At 39.0% G+C, this 20,204-nt stretch overlaps 7 protein-coding genes across 7 annotated transcripts; 1 reads left to right on the top strand and 6 right to left on the bottom strand.

The window, feature by feature from the left end:
• Positions 1-229: 229 nt before the first annotated feature.
• BCR41DRAFT_424953 (hypothetical protein) lies at positions 230-2,013 on the top strand (the record flags this gene model as incomplete). The annotated part of the gene is made up of 2 exons (XM_022030508.1): positions 230-246; positions 372-2,013. The coding sequence occupies 2 exons, from the start codon at positions 230-232 to the stop codon at positions 2,011-2,013; spliced, it is 1,659 nt and encodes a 552-aa protein (XP_021877835.1).
• A 1,144-nt stretch (positions 2,014-3,157) lies between these two features.
• BCR41DRAFT_360521 (hypothetical protein) lies at positions 3,158-5,258 on the bottom strand. The gene is made up of 6 exons (XM_022025384.1): positions 5,059-5,258; positions 4,728-4,952; positions 4,461-4,631; positions 4,176-4,329; positions 3,628-4,068; positions 3,158-3,532 (listed from the first exon to the last, which is right to left on the bottom strand). The coding sequence occupies exons 1-6, from the start codon at positions 5,176-5,178 to the stop codon at positions 3,174-3,176; spliced, it is 1,470 nt and encodes a 489-aa protein (XP_021877834.1). The 5' UTR covers positions 5,179-5,258; the 3' UTR covers positions 3,158-3,173.
• Positions 5,259-6,050: 792 nt separating this feature from the next.
• BCR41DRAFT_360519 (hypothetical protein) lies at positions 6,051-9,205 on the bottom strand. The gene is made up of 8 exons (XM_022025383.1): positions 8,806-9,205; positions 8,539-8,633; positions 7,629-7,742; positions 7,419-7,510; positions 7,096-7,157; positions 6,779-6,973; positions 6,568-6,653; positions 6,051-6,444 (listed from the first exon to the last, which is right to left on the bottom strand). The coding sequence occupies exons 1-8, from the start codon at positions 9,005-9,007 to the stop codon at positions 6,178-6,180; spliced, it is 1,113 nt and encodes a 370-aa protein (XP_021877833.1). The 5' UTR covers positions 9,008-9,205; the 3' UTR covers positions 6,051-6,177.
• Positions 9,206-11,351: 2,146 nt separating this feature from the next.
• On the bottom strand, positions 11,352-12,059 carry BCR41DRAFT_424950 (hypothetical protein; the record flags this gene model as incomplete). The annotated part of the gene is made up of 2 exons (XM_022030507.1): positions 11,710-12,059; positions 11,352-11,610 (listed from the first exon to the last, which is right to left on the bottom strand). The coding sequence occupies exons 1-2, from the start codon at positions 11,928-11,930 to the stop codon at positions 11,352-11,354; spliced, it is 480 nt and encodes a 159-aa protein (XP_021877832.1). The 5' UTR covers positions 11,931-12,059.
• A 925-nt stretch (positions 12,060-12,984) lies between these two features.
• Positions 12,985-14,138, bottom strand: BCR41DRAFT_389052 (hypothetical protein; the record flags this gene model as incomplete). Its single annotated transcript, XM_022028083.1, has 2 exons — positions 13,725-14,138; positions 12,985-13,219 (listed from the first exon to the last, which is right to left on the bottom strand). Exons 1-2 carry the CDS (start codon positions 13,835-13,837, stop codon positions 12,985-12,987), a joined length of 348 nt encoding a protein of 115 aa, XP_021877831.1. The 5' UTR covers positions 13,838-14,138.
• A 2,209-nt stretch (positions 14,139-16,347) lies between these two features.
• On the bottom strand, positions 16,348-18,179 carry BCR41DRAFT_399888 (hypothetical protein; the record flags this gene model as incomplete). The annotated part of the gene is made up of 2 exons (XM_022029103.1): positions 16,348-16,607; positions 17,633-18,179. 2 exons carry the CDS (start codon positions 18,177-18,179, stop codon positions 16,348-16,350), a joined length of 807 nt encoding a protein of 268 aa, XP_021877830.1.
• A 607-nt stretch (positions 18,180-18,786) lies between these two features.
• Positions 18,787-19,948, bottom strand: BCR41DRAFT_424948 (hypothetical protein; the record flags this gene model as incomplete). The annotated part of the gene is made up of 5 exons (XM_022030506.1): positions 19,826-19,948; positions 19,610-19,668; positions 19,325-19,480; positions 18,958-19,133; positions 18,787-18,827 (listed from the first exon to the last, which is right to left on the bottom strand). The coding sequence occupies exons 1-5, from the start codon at positions 19,871-19,873 to the stop codon at positions 18,787-18,789; spliced, it is 480 nt and encodes a 159-aa protein (XP_021877829.1). The 5' UTR covers positions 19,874-19,948.
• Positions 19,949-20,204: the final 256 nt, after the last annotated feature.

Raw genomic sequence — 20,204 nt, 5'->3', positions numbered from 1 at the left:
ATCATCCTTTTTCCTTCTCTTTTCCTTTTTACTTTATTACTGCTTTCCTCCAAACGCTTTTTCCTTTCCTCCTTCTATACACCACGTCTCTGCTGATTTTTTTTTTTTGTCTTATACCATTCCATTACTAAGCTTAGCCCTAATTGCATTTATTCAGTATTCGCGCTTTTTTTTTTTTTATATACATCTATTGAAATCAATCTATTACCCTTCTCCTTTCCTTAACACTATGTACAATCAATTCAGGTACGGATGCTGCCATCCAAGAACAGGTTGCTTTATGCTCCATCAGATGCAAGTCTAGTATTCTTGTCTCCCTTCCAATTGACTCTTCATCAACTCCTCTTCTTCTCTTCATCATGACACATTAGCCAGCCTTCTTTATCATCGGGTACTACCAAGATGAAAAGGATCCACCCTTTGGATATGCCAGAAATCATTACCTTGGTAGGACTTTGTCTCCCTCGTTGGAAATACAGTGATCGTCTAGGTTTTTACGACTTTAATCCTACGATCCTCCTTCGGTGTACACTCGTCAACAAGACCTGGCGCGAAGCCCTATTGCCTGTGCTCTGGTATGTCTATGACGGGTTTGTGATGCGATCGATTCCCAAACAGGTCATCACCAAGAACAGTCGCTATTTTCGCGTCTTCTTCTACGACCGCTCCTTCTCCGGTCCATTCGAGTGTAGACACCTGAAGGCCCTTGCCATTTCATGGTGGGATCAATCGCTCCAGCCCTTGATCGAGGCCAATGCCGAATCATTAGAAAACTTGGTCTGGAAAGGCTCCTCCTCCACGTCGCCCGTTCTCAATACAGTATTACCTACTCCGGACTACGGTCTGTTAATGAGGATGTCCAACACACTGGAGGAACTCCAGCTCTCTCATTGGACCCTCTCCGGCCGGACATTTGTCCAGTTCCTGAGTGCCTGCAAGCGTCTAAAGCTGTTGAGCTTGACAGCCATTGACTGGACCGATCCCGCACCATTTGATCCATCCTTCTCCAGTGTTTCTTCCCCCTCCTCCTCAACCTCGTCTTCGCCTCCATGGTCACCCCTGTCCTCATCATCACTTCTGCCCTCTTCATTCGCAGGATCTCCTCAGCATTATTATCCGATAGGGAATGGTGTAACTGATCTGAGGTTGGATATAAGTGTATTCAAAGAAGGGGCTTTTGTAGACTTGATCCGATCATGCCTCAACCTGGTCAACTTTACACTCTACTCTGAGAGCGGTGAGGATGCTCGGACTCTGACCCCCATTCTCCGCAGGTACTGTCCCCGACTCTCCTCGATCGAGTATGTGCTACGGTTCTCATCCTCTTTACGCGGCTACGATTACATGACAGATGTCGAGTACGCAGATCTGGTCCTCTCTGCTCAAAACCTTCAATCACTCAAGATCGATATCCCTTGGTTAGATGACGCTCTATCTTCTGCTCTGATCATGCAGTCCTCGACGTTGACCTCACTCAGTCTACGGTTCAATGCTCGTCGAGATACCCCCATGAAGGATACAGCCAATATTTGTAAGCTCTTGAGGCATTGTAACCAGCTCAGGAACCTTTCTCTGTCCTTCAGTCCTCATGCCTTGGGGCGAAACGAGACCCTACAACTATTGACTGAGCCTTGGGCATGTGTGGATCTAGAAACATTGGAGCTGACAGATGTGACCATGGCTATGGATCCCGCAACACCCGTTCATGGCCCTCAAGCGCCACCATTGCAGCCGTACCACTGGCAGTTGGCCTCTACCCCAAGGTCCATGACGATGCCCACTATGACTGGACCTATGCATCTGCCTATAGATGGTAGTCCCAGTAGCCGTGGCGGATCAGGTACTGCAGCGAGCGCGATCACTGCAGGTGGCGCAGGATTCCGCAACGGGTCTTTGACAAAGCAAAGACTGTTTGAACAAATTCGCAGATTGCCAAAACTGAAGAAACTAAGTCTAAATCATGTTACTTACAATGTTGACACTACTACTGGCGCTACTGGCAACTCGAGTTAGCTGACGTAGATTTAAGCTGCGGATCAGAATCCGAATGTGAAAATGCATATATTAATATATATAATGGATGTCTATACAAAAAAAAAAAAAAAAAAAAAAAAAGGATAAACCCAACTAAATGCGCGAATGTTTGTAAACAGGTAGAAAAACCTTAATGTTAAGACAACGCGCTTGACCCCATTTGTCAAAGTGCTAATAACCGAATATTGATAATAACTGAGAATAAATAAATAAATACTTTTGTTTCCTATTTGATGGGCTGTGCAAAATAAAAAAGAATTTCTTTCGACATGTATAACATTCATCTGTTAAAAATACATTATCAATTACATCTACAAATTTTTATTTGCTCTCCCTACACCCGTTCGTGTTTCTTTGTGCAATGAACGCTCTGCGTTCGTGCATGGGTTCAATTGCCAAAAAAAGCAATTGACTATGTTGTCCCTGCTTTTTTTTTTTTTACCCTCTCGTGCCTTGGACACAAGACAAGCGCTCTCGTCATAATCTGGGCCAAAGTTACCCTGTGAGCCATGACAATATCATGCAACGTATCCACAACTAATGGTCTGCATCGACTTTGTCAATGGCAAATCGCATCTCTCCGATAACCTTTTTTTTTTTATTTTTTTATTTATTTTTTAATTGATGCTAAAGCTCTCTTATTCCTCACCCCATTCTTGGTTCTGTTTGTTTTGTGAAAAGAAAAATTAACGTGTACAACGTATACATGAATGCTTTATGTTACTCCTAGGATCAAGCGAGACGCGTCGATTCCTACGCTTCCGTGCGGCAGTGCTCGCGGACGTTATACTTCTTACGACAGCACCGCCTTTTTTTTTTTTCTCCTCGTAACTACAGTTACTTTTTTCATTTCTCTTTAAAGGCATGTGGTGCGTATATCCGATGCTCAATCTTTTTTTTTTTTTTTTTTTTTTTATGCTCTCACTTGAATCCATTTTTTTTTTTTTTTTTTTTTTGTCTACTTTGGTCTTCAATCTGATGATCCGAGCATCACGAAAAAAAAAAAAAAAAAAAAAAAAAAAAACATCAAACTTGGCAAAAAGCGGCGGACAAACATAAAATTCAACGAGCAAGAAATGTAAAAAGTAATCTTTTTTAGCTGCTCATAGATCGTTTATATTGACTATATATTCATTTTTCTACTTCTCCTTGTTCTCCTCAAATTCCTTCTTGACTTTCTGCAATAGTTTGCGATCTAAAATACACTCAACGCCTGTCATGGCCAAACATTTTGCGGCGCGAAGGGTTGCAGTATGAGCTATAGGTTGCATTGCGGCCTCTGCAAACGCCCTGGTATGTAGTGCTACGTTCACATCCTTGCTTTCCAAATTTAAAATGTTGAACACTGGATGTATTCCTGGAAGTGCATACGTCAAATTACCCATGTCGGTCGATCCACCCACTTTCCTCAATTGCTCCTCCTTTGGTAGATATTTCGCGCCCTGCGCTTTCATGTAGTGCTCAAACTTTTGAGTCAGAACAGAGTTTGTCAAGATATCTATGTTCAAGTGGTTTTTGTATAAAAGTAAGTATTTGTCGCGTACACATATCATGAGACAATAAGCCACCTTCTCTTTCCAATAATAATAATACCTTTATATGGGACTCCCCATTTGATGGAAACAGTGCATCCTGTTGACCTGGCTGCAGCGTTGAAGATAGCTTCAACTCTCTTCTTCAACACCATCAATTCTGAGTACTTGAGCGCACGCACAGTGTATTGAGATAACGTATAGTCTGGGATAATGTTGGCTGCCTTACCACCATCTTTGATGATTCCATGAACACGCTGCGTGGGATGCAGCTGTTGGCGCATCAGTCCAATACTGGTGTACGTCATGATTGCAGCATCCAGTGCATTCACTCCTTCCCATGGCGTGGCTGACGCGTGAGAGGCCTTTCCGAAGAACTCTACTTCAGCTGTATCCAGAGCTAAAAAGGCTGGGTAGCTTAAATCTGCGTTGGCTCCATGAAGCATCATACAAACATCAACATTTTTAAATGCGCCCCTCTCCAACATTACAATCTTTCCTCCTAATAGTGAGAAGAAGAAGAAAAAAATCAATGAGCTTTAGGATAACTATAGTTACAAGGATAAATCCCTGTATTATAGCTTTGACCACCTCTTCAGGTAGCTTTACCAGTTGTCTCCTCTGCAGGCGTGCCAAAGAGCTTGACCTGAGCATGGAGGCCAAATTTCTTAATTGCGGCTTTGACACCGATGGCAGCGGCCACGCCAGCGATTGCAATTAAATTATGACCGCAGCCATGGCCAATCCCAGGCAATGCATCATACTGAAATAAGCAAACATTATTAATCAGGAACACATGGAGTATAAATCCACAAAAACACGTCACGCCTGGAACCATTTATACTTTTTTTTTTTTTTTTTTTTTTTTTTTTGTGTGAGCATTGAACAACATACTTCAGAGCAAAAACCGATGGTGACCTTGTCAGACTTTCCAGCGCGAGCGACAAAGGCAGTATCTAGACCAAAAGCTTTTCGTTCCACCTTAAATCCTTTCTTTTCCAAATAATCGGTCAAAAGCGCATGAGCTTTATACTCTTTAAAGGCTAACTCTGGCTCCTCGTGGATCTAACACCCAATTAACATTAGTATTCACTTTTTTTTTTTTTTTTTATTTTTTTTTTATTTTAATAAACTAATTATATTCCAAGAATCCGAGCTTACCTTCAAGCTAATCTCTCGTAGTTCCTTTGAAACCTTTTCAATAGCATGGAACACGGTTTTGGCAAATTCATTACCCTTGCAAAGTTCTAAAAGTTCGGAGTTATTATCCTGATCGACAAGAAGATCCCTCATCTGTGCTTCAAGGCCCTCATACGTCGGTATCAATGGCGTTGAGGCGTCATCGTCGCTTGCGGAGTCTCTAGGGAACTCTGACGTCGTCTTTTCCTAGATTATTTATATACAAATATATTCGTTTTCAGCTTGGTTTCGCGTATTTTTTTTTTTAAAAAAAAAAAAAAAAAAAAAAAAGATTAATAGTGTATCGTCGTACGTCGGCAGTGTTATCGTTGCTGCTATTGTTAAAGATAGCTCGAAAGATATCGAGACACCCAGGACTTGAGACTGATGGTGCATGCGATGAGGATGCAAATGCAGGTTTCTCAGAAGACATGATTGATTTTGTTTTTGGTGTGTCAAATGAGAGGAACGAACGCGTGGGAAAGAGAAAAGTGTTAGAAATAGATATTTGTGCAAGCTAGGGTATGTAAAAAAAAAAAAAAAAAAAAAAAAAAAAAACCACACGGAATGCATGGATTTGGGACACCTTGCAATCCCCGGGAATTTCGTTTCCTTATTTAAGCATCATCTAAAGACTGTCGCCCGTGATCTGAACATTTCCCACATTTGCACGGCCCCCACTCTATAGAAGCATAGTTAGCAGAGCATTCTCTAATATTTATATATTATATCTATTCTGGTAAGATCAATGATACAGCACCAGAAAAACATAACGCGACGACGATGCTTAAAAAAAACCAATGTTTAAACGCGTATTTTTTTGGTGACAGACATTCGTATTGGTATTAAAGATGATCTTGTAATTTGTGGAGTAGAAGATGCTTCGCCCCTACTGCCCAACCTGTATTCGATCTCCGTCACTGTCTGTAACCTCTCTCGTATATCAGGACTCTCTTTCATAGCAACCAATGATGAATGTGTATCTCATGACGTCAAGGGAATGGAAGAAAGAATCCAGGAATGGGATGAAAAAGTAGAGAGCGAACGATGGAAGGGACACTTTGGAAGACATTAGATCAACTTGTTCATCCTTGTGAGCCTGTAGGAGTTCTCTCCGAACTTTTTTTTACTTTTGTTGTCCCTCTTTTATGGCTACACATGACTACTGAATACCCTATCTCTTGTCTATAATAGTTTTTTTTTTTTTTTTTTTTTTTTTTTTTTTCATCAATCAATTGGTTAAAAGGCGTATACTATGTAAATACACTGACTTTAAAGTCTTTTTTTTATATATTTATTATTATTACCCGCTCTATCGTTCTGGACTTTTGAAAGATTTGGAATAACAAAATTTTCGGGAAAAAAAGTTTTTTTTTTATCAGGGAATAAACGCGTGAATGTTTTCAATTGCATCTATATATATTATATACTATCAATCGTCGCGAGGCCAGATACCCAGCTCCTGGAAATCTGTAATGATCTCTTGCAGGCTCTCTGTTGTCAATTTTGGATGTTCGTACGTGAAGCCGGTTGTTGTGCAGATTTTGGATCCGTCTAGGGACAACGCATTATTGCAGAGCAATTCTTGGTCAAGGTATGGAGTTAATGGTGATGTCTTAATATTGTGTTCCTTCAAGATATCGGACCAAGGTGTCAGGTGAACCTCATTGATTTCTTCCGTTACATCTCTCATGTTTAACTATTAAAAAAAAAAAAAAAAAAAAAAAAGGTTAATGGTTTTGGCAAATATTCTCAATTCCATTGATGGCGAGAAATCAGTTCTTATGACAAGATTTGCTTACGCAAAGCCTATCAAACTTACTGTGGCAAATTGGGAAACAAGCTTGCCCTGAAATCCTGTCTCAATACCAAAGATGGCACGGATGTGTGTGTTAACAGCCTCCTGGTCTGCAAAAGTGTCGAATAAACAAACAAAGGAATAAACAAAGCTGCTTTTAGTCCTGGCATTTCGTACATGTCATTTGTAAAGATATAAATATATATAATATACAAAAAAAAAAAAAAAAATGTACCGGTATCGTTCTCGTCTGCAAGATTAAAGATGACAGATCCAGTCTGGTTGTTGCTAATATACCAGTTGGCGGTGTGCCAGATCGCCCGTGAAACATCCTCAACATGAACTGTATTGATGCGCAGGTCCTTTGTCCACAAGAACTCCATCTTCTTTTTCTCATGTTGGTATACGCGACCACAAATTAAGCGAGGAGCTATGGGTAAAAATTAAAGTCATTAGATGTAATGTTTTAAATTTTTTTTTTTTCCTACACCAGTTCGACTTTGATTGGTCGGCTGTTGATCCTGAATCTGAGATCGAGTGCATCTCACTTACTGAGTCCACCCATGGCGCCAATTCCGTATACGACTGCTGGGCGCAGAATGATGAGGTTAAGTCTAGAAGGGAAGAAATAAAAAAAAAATTAATAAGAAAAAGGTTCAGTGGCGTGTCACACGTGGAATTTTCCAATGTCTTTGGGCCCGATCCGCAAGAACTGATAACTGACTTGGCTCATGTCCAACTCTCCTCCTCAAGCATAATTTTTTAAAATTTAAACAGATGGATGAACGAAATTATACACACACAAACACACAGAAACTTTTTTTGATTGCTAAGCTGCCAAACTTTGGTTCTTGTTCACTAGTAAGAAGACTTACCCCTCCATGCTCTGGAGCTCTTTGTCGACCTTTAATTTATACTCCGCAATCGTATTCCATGGTTTTGTCTTTGAATCCTCTTTGCTAGCAGCCTAAAAAAAATAAATAAAAAAAAAAACATTGTGATTAGCAAAGACATGAGGAGAGGAGGAAAAGAAAAAAGAGCAAAAATAATTAAAAATGCACAAATCCTAACAATACGTCACTTACACCACTGCTCTCGTAGATGTCACCTGTCGACATCTGGACAAAAATCTTTGCTCCTCGCTTGACAGCTTCCTTGGCACAATTGATCGACAGTCTGTAAATGCGGTCCTCATAAATCTAGGAGTAGTTCCAATTAGTCTCATTTCAGTACGTCATTGGCCAAAGTATCTTTTTTTTACATGCTCATGTCTTGCGTAACTTTAGAACGTTGTTAAAGTTTTGTGTAGTACAAAATTGCCTCCATGCGGAGAAAAAAAAAAGAAAAAAAGAAAAAAACCCATTTTACTCCAGCTGAATAAAGAGAATGGTCTATTCAAGGGGAGGATATCAAAGTAGAAGCTATGCGACATTCGCTATTGAATATGACAGTTACTTCACAGATAATAATCATAATCATAACCATAATCGTAATAACAGTAATAATAATAACAATAATAATAATAAAAAAATAGGAAGGGGAGTTGAATTGGCAAGCTTTACGATCCGACAATATGGTTCAAACCTCCCGTCCAATTGTATAGTGGAATGCCTTCTAGTGATATATCATTGAGAACAAAAAAAAAAAAAAAAAAAGGTACTTTGCCCCTTCCTATCTTTTCTCGCCTCCTCTCCCCCAAAAGAGCCCTTTCTTCTCCCTTCGAATACTAGAAAACGAACATTGATGTGACACAACCATCTCTTTTTAGCTCCTGGGCTCGAAATAAGGGCATGCGGACTAATTTTTTTTCTCACACTCCGGTACCCTTTCTAAGACCTTGGCAATGCCACGTTGTTTGAAATCGTGCCGAAGTAAAGTAGACTGAGTTCATTTTCTCTCACTTCCTTTCTTTTTCTGTGGGTCCCTTGGTCTTTTGTTCTTGAAATATCTGTCGGTAAATTGTAAAAAAAAAAAAAAAAAAAAAAAAAAAATTACCTCATTAGGCTGTGAGAACTTGGTCTCTGCTGCAAGGTTGATCACATAGTCGAATGAAGAACCATCTGGACGAGTAAAGCACTTTTCAATAGAGGCTAGTATAGTAACGATGAATATAAATATCATTAGTGTATAGTTCATCTTCATCAACAGCAATCGCAATAGGAGATACCAAACAAAACACAACAAATAGAACGCGTTTAAATTATTTCTCTTATTCTTCTCCCCATCCTTATACGTCAAGGAGCTTTTTTTTTTTTTTTTTACCTGCGTTGGAGAGGTTTCCCTGCATGAATTCGACCTTTTCGAACGCAGCTTGAATCCGCTTGTTAAGGTAAGCAGTTTGGGGGAGGACTTTGTCAATGACCCTGATCTCAGATGCCAGGTTGTTCTCAACCAGATAAGCAACAAAATTACGGCCGATGAAACCGACGCCACCGAGGACAAGGACTGTGGGTTGTGGAGACATTGCTTCTTTTTTTTTATGAATGCGATGGATGAGGATGGTACAATTGAAGAATGGTGCTAGGCCAAAACTAATTCAGAATGGGATGAGGAGCAGGGTGAGGGTGTGATAGAGTCGATGGGTGTATTATTTGTTTCGGATTGGAAGTGATTAGTTGCAGGAGCGAACTGAAAAGAAGAAAGAGAAAAAAGAGAAAAAGGCAGAAACAGAGGAGGGACATTTGTACTCTATCCAGTGCAGGAAAAAGTCAAAAGCACGACGTGAACCATAGACCACTACTCCCTGCCTTGCCATTGCCCCCACTCCTTATTCTCACACATCAACCGTTTGCTCTCCTCATCAATCAACTCAACCATGCATCTGCTTGCATATTTGTGCTCATGTTCATTTTCGTATCCGTGTCCTTGCACCTTCCAAATGACGGGCAGGGCAAAAAAAAAAAAAAAAAAAAAAAAAAAAAACGCATGGTCACCCGTGTCATGCATTAATCGTCCTTTCTCTCTCTTTCTCTTCCTCACACACACACTCAACAACGATAATATTTCCTATTATTTTGCCCTGATCCCTTTTTTTTTTTTTTTTCCTTGCTCCAAGCATCATAATCAGTATATATATAACATCATTTCCTCCACAACCTGTTTTTGGAACAGGTAACATTATCGTTAACAGACAATGAATAGTGTCAGGATGTTCACAAAACAATAGACACAAGCGCACAAAACACAGAGACGCCCTTTCTTCCTTCCTTCCTTCCTTCCTTCCTTTGCGTTACACAACCCAGTTGAAGAATAAAGCATAAAGAATAAAAAAAATCTGTTCAGTTTATTGGAAATGCAAGGTTTGTTCCTGTCATTTTCCGCAATTAGCATCTTTACTGTTCTGTTCATCTAGGCTCTTTTTTTTTAATCAAACATGGAAACGTATACTTCTGATTAAAAAAAAAAAAAAAAAAAAAAAAAGTCACAGACAATGACGAAAACCTTGAAAAAACGTGTTTTTCAAGAGTTGGGGAGGTGGAGTGGTCCATGGGCAACAGAACTAATAAAAAAATAACAGGACCTGCCTTTTCTTTACCGTTATCAATGCAATGCAATACATCCATGGACTTTAGGTGTATATATTTGTACATACAGTGCATGAGCCTTAGTGCTAAATGCATATGATAGCATACGAAACACAATATGAGCCAAGCTTTGTCAGGAACAGACATACCATGGACATTACGTGAGGTGAAACTTGCTTTATACTTTCCATTATGCAAAGCAAAGGAAAATAAAAATAAAAAAAGTCTTAAAGCATGTCACCATGTTGTGTTCTGGTTTTTGTCGTGCAGAGCAGGGGTAACAGGGAGTAGGGGAACAGGGAAGGGTAACAGGGAACAGACAAAAAACCAAGGATAGGAGAGAGAAGGGATTTTGTGCAACCTCTCTTGGTCAATGTCAACAATGGCACAAGCATTCTTAGTTTCTAAAATATATACATGTGCATGATAAATCCCCAATTGCCCCTTTTTCATCAGTGTCTCGTTCTACACACAGTGCAGGCGACTTTATTCTGCTAAAACCTTGCGATGTAAGGTACGCGAAAAGAAATCCATTGATGGTTTTTGCTCTATCTGTTTATTCTTGAAACGGAGTCGTAACGGCTTCCCTACAAGAATGGAATCAACAGCTGGTAAGCTGGGTTTTTCCATGTTTCTCTGCTGATGTTGTTTGGGAGGTAGTGGCTGCCTCACTCTCATGTTTGCTCTTGTTCTTGTTATCGTCCTTATGCACGTCGCGCCCTTCCTTGGGAAAACATTGGGGACCAAAAGTCATGCAACAAGATCAGCCCATATGCAGTCGCCAAATACCAGTGTATTGTGTAATTAAAAAGCCTTTCCTGGCAAATGCAGAGCTTGTAAAAGTTACTGATCATGATGAACGTCAACAGGAACCGGAAAATGGTTCGCGGTCTTGATATGATACCTCCAGCTAAACTGATGATCCAGCCTATATCAATTTTTTTTTTTTTTTTTTTTTTTTTTTTAAAAAAAAAAAGGGGGGTGAGAGAGCGAAAGAAATCCTGCTTTTCCAAATGCACAGAAATTTTTGCGTTCTGGAATTTGTCCTTGGGTATCTTCCAATCTTCGTTGGGTATCGTGGCACTGACCTTCCATGGTGATAATAAATTCAGTTGATATAGAAGGAGCATTGACAGCTGCCCGCTGATATGCGGGTGCGATATAAAGAACGCGATAAAACCAGCTCATTAATAGCCCCTACGTCTCCTGGAACAAATATATTCTCTAATAATCATATCTTCAATGCAGAACAAGGCAAAGTGGATAATGCCCAAGATAAACCGGCTACCCCTGCCTAGATTTGGTTCCAATGGTGCTAACGAAAAGACAGGCAATGAGGTAAACCACTGCAGGGTATTGCCTACAAGGTCGAAGGCTTCTCCGATCATACTCCTGGCCTCTTGCAAGTAACAATGGTTCGAATCCAGATCTGAGCTCAAGTCCTGGAGGAAGATTAGACAGCTTTTGGACCCACGCATAGAACTTTGGAGTCCATGTAGAAAATACAGTGGCTGCTTCGACATCGGCTAGACCTAGGCCCAACCTATGAAAGACAGTCGTCCTCACATTGACCGGTTCCGATAGGGAAAGGACCAGAAATATTACTGAGCAATACAAGCCCCAAGCGAGCCTGTTGCGGTACTTTGAAAGCTCCGGAAACAAGAACCATGTACCGTAAAACAGGATGAACTGGAGTAGTGTGAAGGCTGCGGTAACTTTGAAGATCGAGAGGCTAAAGGAATTCATTTCGACTATTAAAAACGTGTCGGTGTATTTTCCCATAAACGCTTGCTGCTGCTGCTGCTGTTGCTGTTGCTGTTGCTGTTGCCAAGGAGGTACAGTATCCTGGCCATTTTCTTGCATGTTTCTTGGTTAAGTGTTGTAATCGTCAAATGAGAGTGTGTCCTAATAATATGGTGAGTCAGTGAGCTAGTTGATCAGAAAACAAAACAAGGTAAGGGCAATAAAGGATTGAGGCAAAACCAGAAAACAGGAGGCAAAGGTGGGATGGATAAAGAAGCGATCTTTTTTTTTTTAGAGATAGGCTTTTGCTGATTCCAAGCCACCTCATGAGTATGCTTGGTCCAAAATCATTCGAAATAGTTTGCTTGTCTGGCATTCCACACCGCAAATTCTTCTGTAATGGACAATATGCATGACACATGGCCCAAGCTTAATTTGCGCAGCTGAAAAAGAGAGATACAAAGAGTTTAATAAAAACGTGCATGCATGCACTGATCATTGTCAGCAAGATCACTCTCCATCTTATTTTTTCCCTCTTACCCAACCAATTCCAGATCAGGTTACAGAAAAATGCGCAGGGCTGTAACTATCGGGGCTGAGATAATCTACACACCATTTATTACACGCGTATGTGCTTCTCTGTTCAGTATTATACCATTACTAATTTATTTATTTAATTGATGACAACAAACACGCGTTGAAAATTCATTCCCAAACAGATTATATTAAAAATAAAAAAAAAAAAGCAAATCGAAGATTTTTTTTTTTTTTTGCCCATGAATGAGCCCATGAATTTAATATAACATCAAGAAAACTTTTTTCTAATTTAATCCATCTGCGACTCTTTTGTTTATTGTGGCAGTGAAGATAGAAGAATAAACTGGTATATCGAGGATAGATCGAGGCTTACTTTGACAAAAAAAGAAAAAGAAACCCTTTTTGTCTTCATCGTTAAGATTATTTGTATATAATATAGATGTGGATGGTTGTTGTAAAGATAGTAGAATAAAAAGAAAAAATAATGTTCTAGTGTTCAAAAGACTTGAAAAGACATGTTCACTGAATCGGGTAGGATAACAGTTGATAATAAATATGATATAGTAGTAATGTTTTGCTCTTGAGTGGTCGCATCCTGCAACTGCCTTTTTTTTTATTTCACTTTTTTTTTTTTAAATCAGAGAAGACCTGTCACGAGACCCTCGAGCTCTGCACTGTTTCCTGTTGTCTGTCGTTCGACACCATCTACGTATGCTGCATATTTAATCATAGTAGAGGGTTGAACTTCGATCTTGCCTCCATACTCATAAAACTCTGCGTAATTTACAAGAACAAAAGGAATGGTCGTGATGTTGCCCTTCTCCAATGCCCGAGCGCATACATGCATCTTGTGTTCGGCAATTTTACCCCAACTAGGAAAGCGAGGAAAGAAGATTGATTTGTAAGCAAATGGAACCAAGAGAGGAAAAAAAAAAAAAAAAAAAACGGTAATGTATATATATAAATGTAGGTTTGTATTATCTCGGATGTGGAGAAAAGCGGTGGCAAATGTATTTGGCTTTAAAAAGTGAGCTGGTTTTTTAAAAGCGATGAGATGTACACAGCAAAACCGATTCATTCTGTGTACTTTTCCACGTTCTTTTTCTTTGCGTTCTTTTGTACATGTGTAACCGAAAACCATGTGGTCGAAAAAGTTATTTTGGGAAGGATGAAATAAGGACAAGCTTCCTTTTACAAACACTTTTGATTCCGATACATCGAAAAGAAGGGAAAGAAAGAAAAGAAAAAGAAAAAAAGCGCAGCATAAAAAAAAGCAATCCATGCCTTTTTTTTTTTTTTTTTTTTTTTTTTTCAATTGACACAAAGATCTATATGAAAAGCAATGTTTTTTCCTTTTGTACTGTATTGATGACTTACGGCATGGCATAGCTGTAGTAGAGCACAACAACCTTTTTAGTATTTTGAATGATCTGTTCGAGCTGTTCCTGAGACCTGCATTCGACAATGATTGAGGCAATTTGAGGAGCCATTATTGTACAATTTGATTCAGATAGAACAAGAAAAAAGGAAAAAAAGTAGTGTAACCGTAAAAAAAAGAAAAGAAGAAAAGCAAGGAAAAAGTAGGATGGGGTCAATGGATGTTGCTAAAGAATAAGAGCGACGTAAAGAAAAAGAATGAAAAGAGAGAAGCAGAAGGATGAACGCGAGATGAGAATGGAATGCAAGTGTTTGAAATATAGATGGATTCACAAGATAAGATGTGTGGGGGGAGAAGAGGAAGAGGAAGAGGGACGAGGAAAAGAGAAAAAGGAGAAAGTGGGCAGAAAATGAAGGATGACCAAGAAAGAGAAAGAAAGAAGAAATCCTTTTTATATCTAGGTCTTTGCTTTTTTTTTTTTGCTCTTTAAAATTTCTTTTTTCTTTTTTTTTTGGGGCCATCAATTGATTAAGCTCTTGTCTAGCCTAAACAGAGTGGGATCGCTCTTTCACAAATTAACAAAGCATGAACATTATCTAAGACGAGCTGCTCTTGTATGTATAACAAATCTGTCGATACATTCATTTATGTGCATCGACATGGGCATTCATTCAACTAAAAAAAAAACGGCATTTTCTTTCTTCCTTCCTTCTTTTCCTTTCCTTCATTCTTTCTTTCATATTACTACTCTTGATTTTTTTTTTGAGTCTATTTTTTGCCTTTTTCTTCTTTCTTCTTTCATCTTCTTGTTTGTTCATCCTCTTCTTCTTCTTCTTCTATACTTCTTCTTCTTCACCCCTGCTCATTTATCTTATATACTTTAGGTTTACAATGACGGGGCTTGATGCATCTTTCTTTTTGTTTTTTATTTTTCTTTGTTTTTTTTGTTTTTTAAAATCCTAAAAGAGCATAGCACCAAAGTTCCGTTTTTGTCGATTAATGCTTGTGTGAGCAAGGGATCCTTAAACGAAATGCAGCTCCCCTTGCTTCCAAAAGGTAATGAAACATGAAAGAAAGGCTTTGTCATCCTGAACGAGCTTAAATTTTGATCTGCAATCTCCTTCCCCTGATACACGCATGTATCGTGATGAATATGTATAAATATATAAATATATAAATATACGTATTAAACTTGGTGTGCAGAACTTGTTTATTTTTCTTTTTTTCTTTTTTATTTTTATTTTAGCTCTTTTTTTTTTAAGCTTGTCTTTGTCATCCCTTCTACCAAGGTTATATCTGTCGTCACCTCCCTGCCATGCAAGTTGCTATTAAAACAGCACCAAGGTGGAAAAAAAAAGGGTAAAAAGGTAAAAGGAAAAGATTGTGAGCGTTTGAGGCTATCGATCATAAAAGAGCGACTCCAAAAGTTATTCATTTCATTAAGATGGCGGTTTACTGCTTTGTTTCTTTTTTCTTTTTTTTTTTTTTTCCTCCTGAAAAAAGGACGCTGTATTCATCTTTCTGTCAGCTGATAGTATCGGGATGCAGTTATTAAATGGATAGGGGTAAAAAAAGGCTATTCCTTTAGAACGTTCAACTATGCTTCTCTAAGCATTATTATTTATTTTAGTATCTTTCAAGAAACGGTTGCCATTCGAATTCAGATCGTAGATGAAAAAAAAAAAAAAAAAAAAAAAAAAAACAAGTACATTTACACCGTATCACACAGGCGATAACGATACCATTCCAATGAAAAAGAAAAACGACCTTTTTTTATTTTTTTTATTTTCCTTGTTTCTTCGTTGATATACTACATGAGCTTCCCTTAGTCATGTTGTGAGCACAGAAAATGAGCAATGCTTTTTTCTTTTTCTTTTTTTTAAGCTATTCTCGTCCCAAAAAAAAGCGGCATAATATAAAAAAAGCATGAGAGCTGTGCCAATTTTTCCGTTTCCCTACTTGCACAAGTTCTCCCCTTTCCATTCCTCGCTTGATCCCCTTTCTTCCTCCCTTTTCCCTTTTTTTAAAAAATTGCTCTTGAAAGTGATGCACGTTGTAAACATGAGCATTAGTCGTTTTTTTTTTTCCTTACTCCATTCTCTTCTTGATCACAGTATGGCTTTACTCGGAGCCTGACTTGTTTTTACCGTTTATTTCTAGCAATCCTTTTTTTAATTGAATGATTTCCTCCGTGGCTGAAAGATCAATGGCCTGTATAGAATGAAACTTTCTGCAATATCCGAGATGAGGAATTTGATAACATGTATTTTTTTTTTTCACTCTAGCCACCAACGACTCCTGTCCTCTTTTCTCTGGCTTGCTTTTCATTCTTTGACTCCTCGCTATCCATAGAGTTTCAACAAGCTATAGTATATTTTAGTATATATTATCCTTTTTATATATAAAAAGGCAATTGCGAGTAAAACATGAAACTAATATCATGCATTGTTCCCTCCATCAAGCTGAAAGATTGAATCAATTCCGTAGTCGTATGCGACTTTCCTGAGCTTTTCTCTTCAAGCAGGTGACGGTATTCGATATAAGGCAAGAACGACCGACCATTGGTAGCGAAGTGACGAGCTTGAGATCCTTCTGAATTTAGCACTGTTTCCATCATCATGTTCACCTCTCAAAACTTGAGGACGATCCATCAGAAACAATCTCGGCATTCTGTAGCATCTTGAGGCCTGATTTCCAGTTGGTTCTAGAGGCAGAGGGTGCTTCCATAGCTTCCGTGTCTGATGTGTCTAAGGTGTCTGAGATGGCTGTGTCTGACTCATCGTCTGAAGTGACCAGCCCAGAGCTAGGCACCACTGAGGGTACGAAAGCGGATGATACTCCGCCCCACACGCGTTCCGTAGCTGCAGAACTCTCGCTTAGTGCTAGTACAGAAACAAATCCTTGATGATAAGCTTCCAGTTTTCACTCCTTTGGTTGCGCAAGAGTGCCATCCATTTCATCAATGAAAATTTAACAAGGCAAAATATAACAGTATAAAGGAGATCTTACAAACCCCGACTGTGCCTTGTCTCTACTTTTTCCTTTCTCTCGCATAACTACAATGACAATGGTAACGAGAACAAGCACAGCAGTAGAAGTGAAAGAAGTAAAAAAAAAAAAAATCAGATTAAGGTGTAAGATCCCCAAGTAGGACTAAATAAATTTAAAACGTTTAATGTGCCTGTCTCAACCATCTGCCAATCGCTTGACTAATCCACAGAGGAAATATTCCGATGTTTGGGCAAGTAAAACGTGCATGTCAAACAGATGCGATCACCACCACTCAACAGTGCCATGGATGCTGTAGTCCAAGTTTGAATGGGCTTAGTTAAGTCCCCCTTTCTGTACCTGAAAAAAAAAATAAAATAAAAATAAAGCACAGACCTATAACTTTAAAGTCTTTGTACACTCATGCTCACGCGTTTCTCAAACTGTCGATTGGAAATATTAAACAGGAGCGAAAGGGCTGATATTTTTCAGAGACAGAAGAGGCGACATTTATATCGAGGAATTTGTTCGATGGTGACCCTGCTGTTTGTGGCACAATCCTTTTTATTTTATTTTCAACCTTTTCTGCATAAATATTCATTAAGCCAAAAAAAAAAAAAAAAAAAAAAAAAAAAACGTTAAAGCAGGATCTGCTGCAAAGCCCAAGACCATAGAAAAAAGCTTTTATTTGGCCTTGCTTTTATTGCAGTGTACTAGAGTAAAAGATGTGAGGTCTCATGTGCTTTGCCCATCATAGTCTCAGAGGGAAAAGTGTTGTTGGTCATATAAAATAAAAGCAAGTTTCATACTATCGAAAAAAAAAAAAAAAAAAAAAAAAAAAACTATCTTTGGGTCCTTTTTTTTTTTTTTTTTTTTTTTTCTTAATGAGGGCGACGGCCTCTGCTATGTCCTTTTTTACAAGCCTCATCATCGTCGTGTCCTGACCAGCTATCTGCTGCAATTGTATCACAACCTTGGTATGACCGTCCCAACAAGAGTCGTGCCGGAGCGCGAGATAACCTTGGAATGGAAGACACCAACGGGCAGTTACAAACCGCTGCCTTTCCCCCCCCTTGAGCTTCTGCTGCATGGGGTCGGATGTTGATAATTGGTAGAATGACAGTGTCTGTCATCACAGCTTCCTGGCTCCCAACTCTAGCCCCTGCAGTCATATGAGCCGCATTCTGCCGTCTGATTATTTTACCATGCCTCACTCTATCAAAAGTTTTCTTGATACTTTTATCAGTTTCTTCAATCATCGTCAACGGCGCATCCGTTCTAGTCTGCGAAAATAAGCCTTGTTCGCTCGAAAAAGGGATTGGCGATGGAACAACTAATTGTCGAGACTGAGGGGCGTTTGTTCTAGATTGAAGAGCAGTTCTTGAAGGGATCAACACATCGTTGGCGTTGTTAATGGAAGGAGATGTGGTCACTTCATCAGCGGTAGAGGCCACAACAACTGTCATAAGTGGCAAGATCAGGAAGAGCAGCAAATGTATAATACTATAGTATCTCATGATGTAACTATATCAGCGGGCAGCAAGAAGATAATTCGGTTGAAGGAAAAAAAAAAAAAAAAAAAAAAAAGAATTTAGCAATGAACTGTAGAAGTAATTTCATAGTCCATTCCTTCACTCTTTTTTTTTTTTTTTTTTTATACCAGTTCAGTCACCGCATGATAGGTCGCATCATAATAAAAACAAAAGCTCCAATCCAGATTAAATAGCAGATTTATGAATGTGAATCCCGATGATATCTTGGTCGGCGAGAATATTAGAATCACACATTCTCGGAACCTTTGGATTGCACTACACCTTTTATTATCCACTATATATTTTTCTTTTACTTTTACTTTTCTTTTCACTTTACTTTTATATTTATATATATATTTATATCTAATCGTATGCCTGGACATCGTCTAGGGGGGGGGGGCAAAATTTTTTTTTATGATGGTTGATGTCGCTGGTTTCTTGGAACTCGGATATAGTTGATGATGAGACATGACAATGGTAAAGAGTTTCACTTGGTTTTCTCCTTTCCGGTCTTTTTTTTTTTTTTTTTTTTTTTTTTTTTTTACTTGGCAGTTTTCATATTACGCATGGTCCAGTAGGTGCCTATTCATCCAAGTGACAAATCAGCAAGTAAATACAATGAGATCAGTCTCTGCAAAAAAAAAAAAAAAAAAAAAAAAAGGCATGATCAATTGATTCAAATTCCAAGCTCACAGTCTTAAATGATCATTACCTTGATCAACAGGGGGCTGGTCTGGAGAGAGGACCCATTTATGCCTGCTACTCTTAATAACAGGAGTGGGTGGGAGGTTGTCTGGTGTGTACAGGGGCGACTTTACAGACTTGATCACCTCAGTCAAGGAGACATTCTCAGCAGCTTTGGTGATAGCAGACTCGCCAGATCCAATGCTAATGAAAATTGATCCCGTCCAAAAAGATCAAGATGACAATAGAATAGAAAGTTTCTCCTTTTAATTGAAGCTGATTTACGACCGAAGGCATCATAATTGTCTTTCCTTTCCTTGCATTTGTAAAGCCACCCATAAATGTGTGAGAGCTAATAATAATTACAAAAAAAAAAAAGGAAAATGATGACTTACGCCAAAGCTTCCTTTGCAGCAATCAATCCTGCAACCTCCTCTTGGGAGTAAACCGCCAAACGGGGATAGTTTCTCCTGACATCACGCCCATAGTAAGGATTCTGTGCAATGTCGTTAGCCAAGGGATCCTTGGGAACGAAGGTTGGGGGCTGACCACTATGACAATTAATATAAAGAAACAGTATGATGACTATGTTAATCCAGATATATATCCCACGATCCAATGACAGCTGCTCCTTTGTTTGTCCTAAAAAAAATAAAAAACACTAGTGATCTTATTATTACCCAGGTGCGATAAAACGGAATTCCTTTGGATCGGGCATACCCGTCGAAACTTTGGGGTTCTATTGATATCGTAGAAGAAAAAAACAAAAAAACAAAAAAAAAAGGTTACAGCCGAGAAAGTCGCGTTATTCAACATGCCATGCTTGCTTCCATCAAGGCTGGTTGGCTGAAGAGTCTGATGTTCAAATAAAGTATGAATGTTGTACGAGTGTATACCACAGTGAGAGCCTTGCGAACCGTGTTCCAAAAAGCCGATTTAGCCATGGTTGTGATGTGATGAGACAAACAAGGAAAGGGAGGAGAAAGACAATTGAAAAGATGTGATGGCGAATGGTAAGGCCTCCGAAGCCCTTCGGAAATTACGATGTAAATAGATATTCTTAACACATACGATAATGCGAGTCACTTTCTTCTCTCTCCCCTTAAGATCATGTTTAAGATACGTTGAGGTCGAAGCCACGTGCAAAGGCGAATTGCCTTTCTATATTAGTAACAATTGAAAAAAGTTCTCCACCAAAGTAAGGTATTCATACTCGTGAGGAGACGAGGCACTGCCGATGATCAATCAACAACCTTATCCATTTCATATGTGCCA

The sequence above is a fragment of the Lobosporangium transversale genome (assembly GCF_002105155.1).
Source record: "Lobosporangium transversale strain NRRL 3116 chromosome Unknown BCR41scaffold_43, whole genome shotgun sequence".
In the NCBI taxonomy this organism is placed as follows: Eukaryota; Fungi; Mortierellomycota; class Mortierellomycetes; order Mortierellales; family Mortierellaceae; genus Lobosporangium; species Lobosporangium transversale.
Note: the sequence above shows the minus strand (reverse complement) of the source record. Positions and strands in the feature narration are given on the sequence as shown.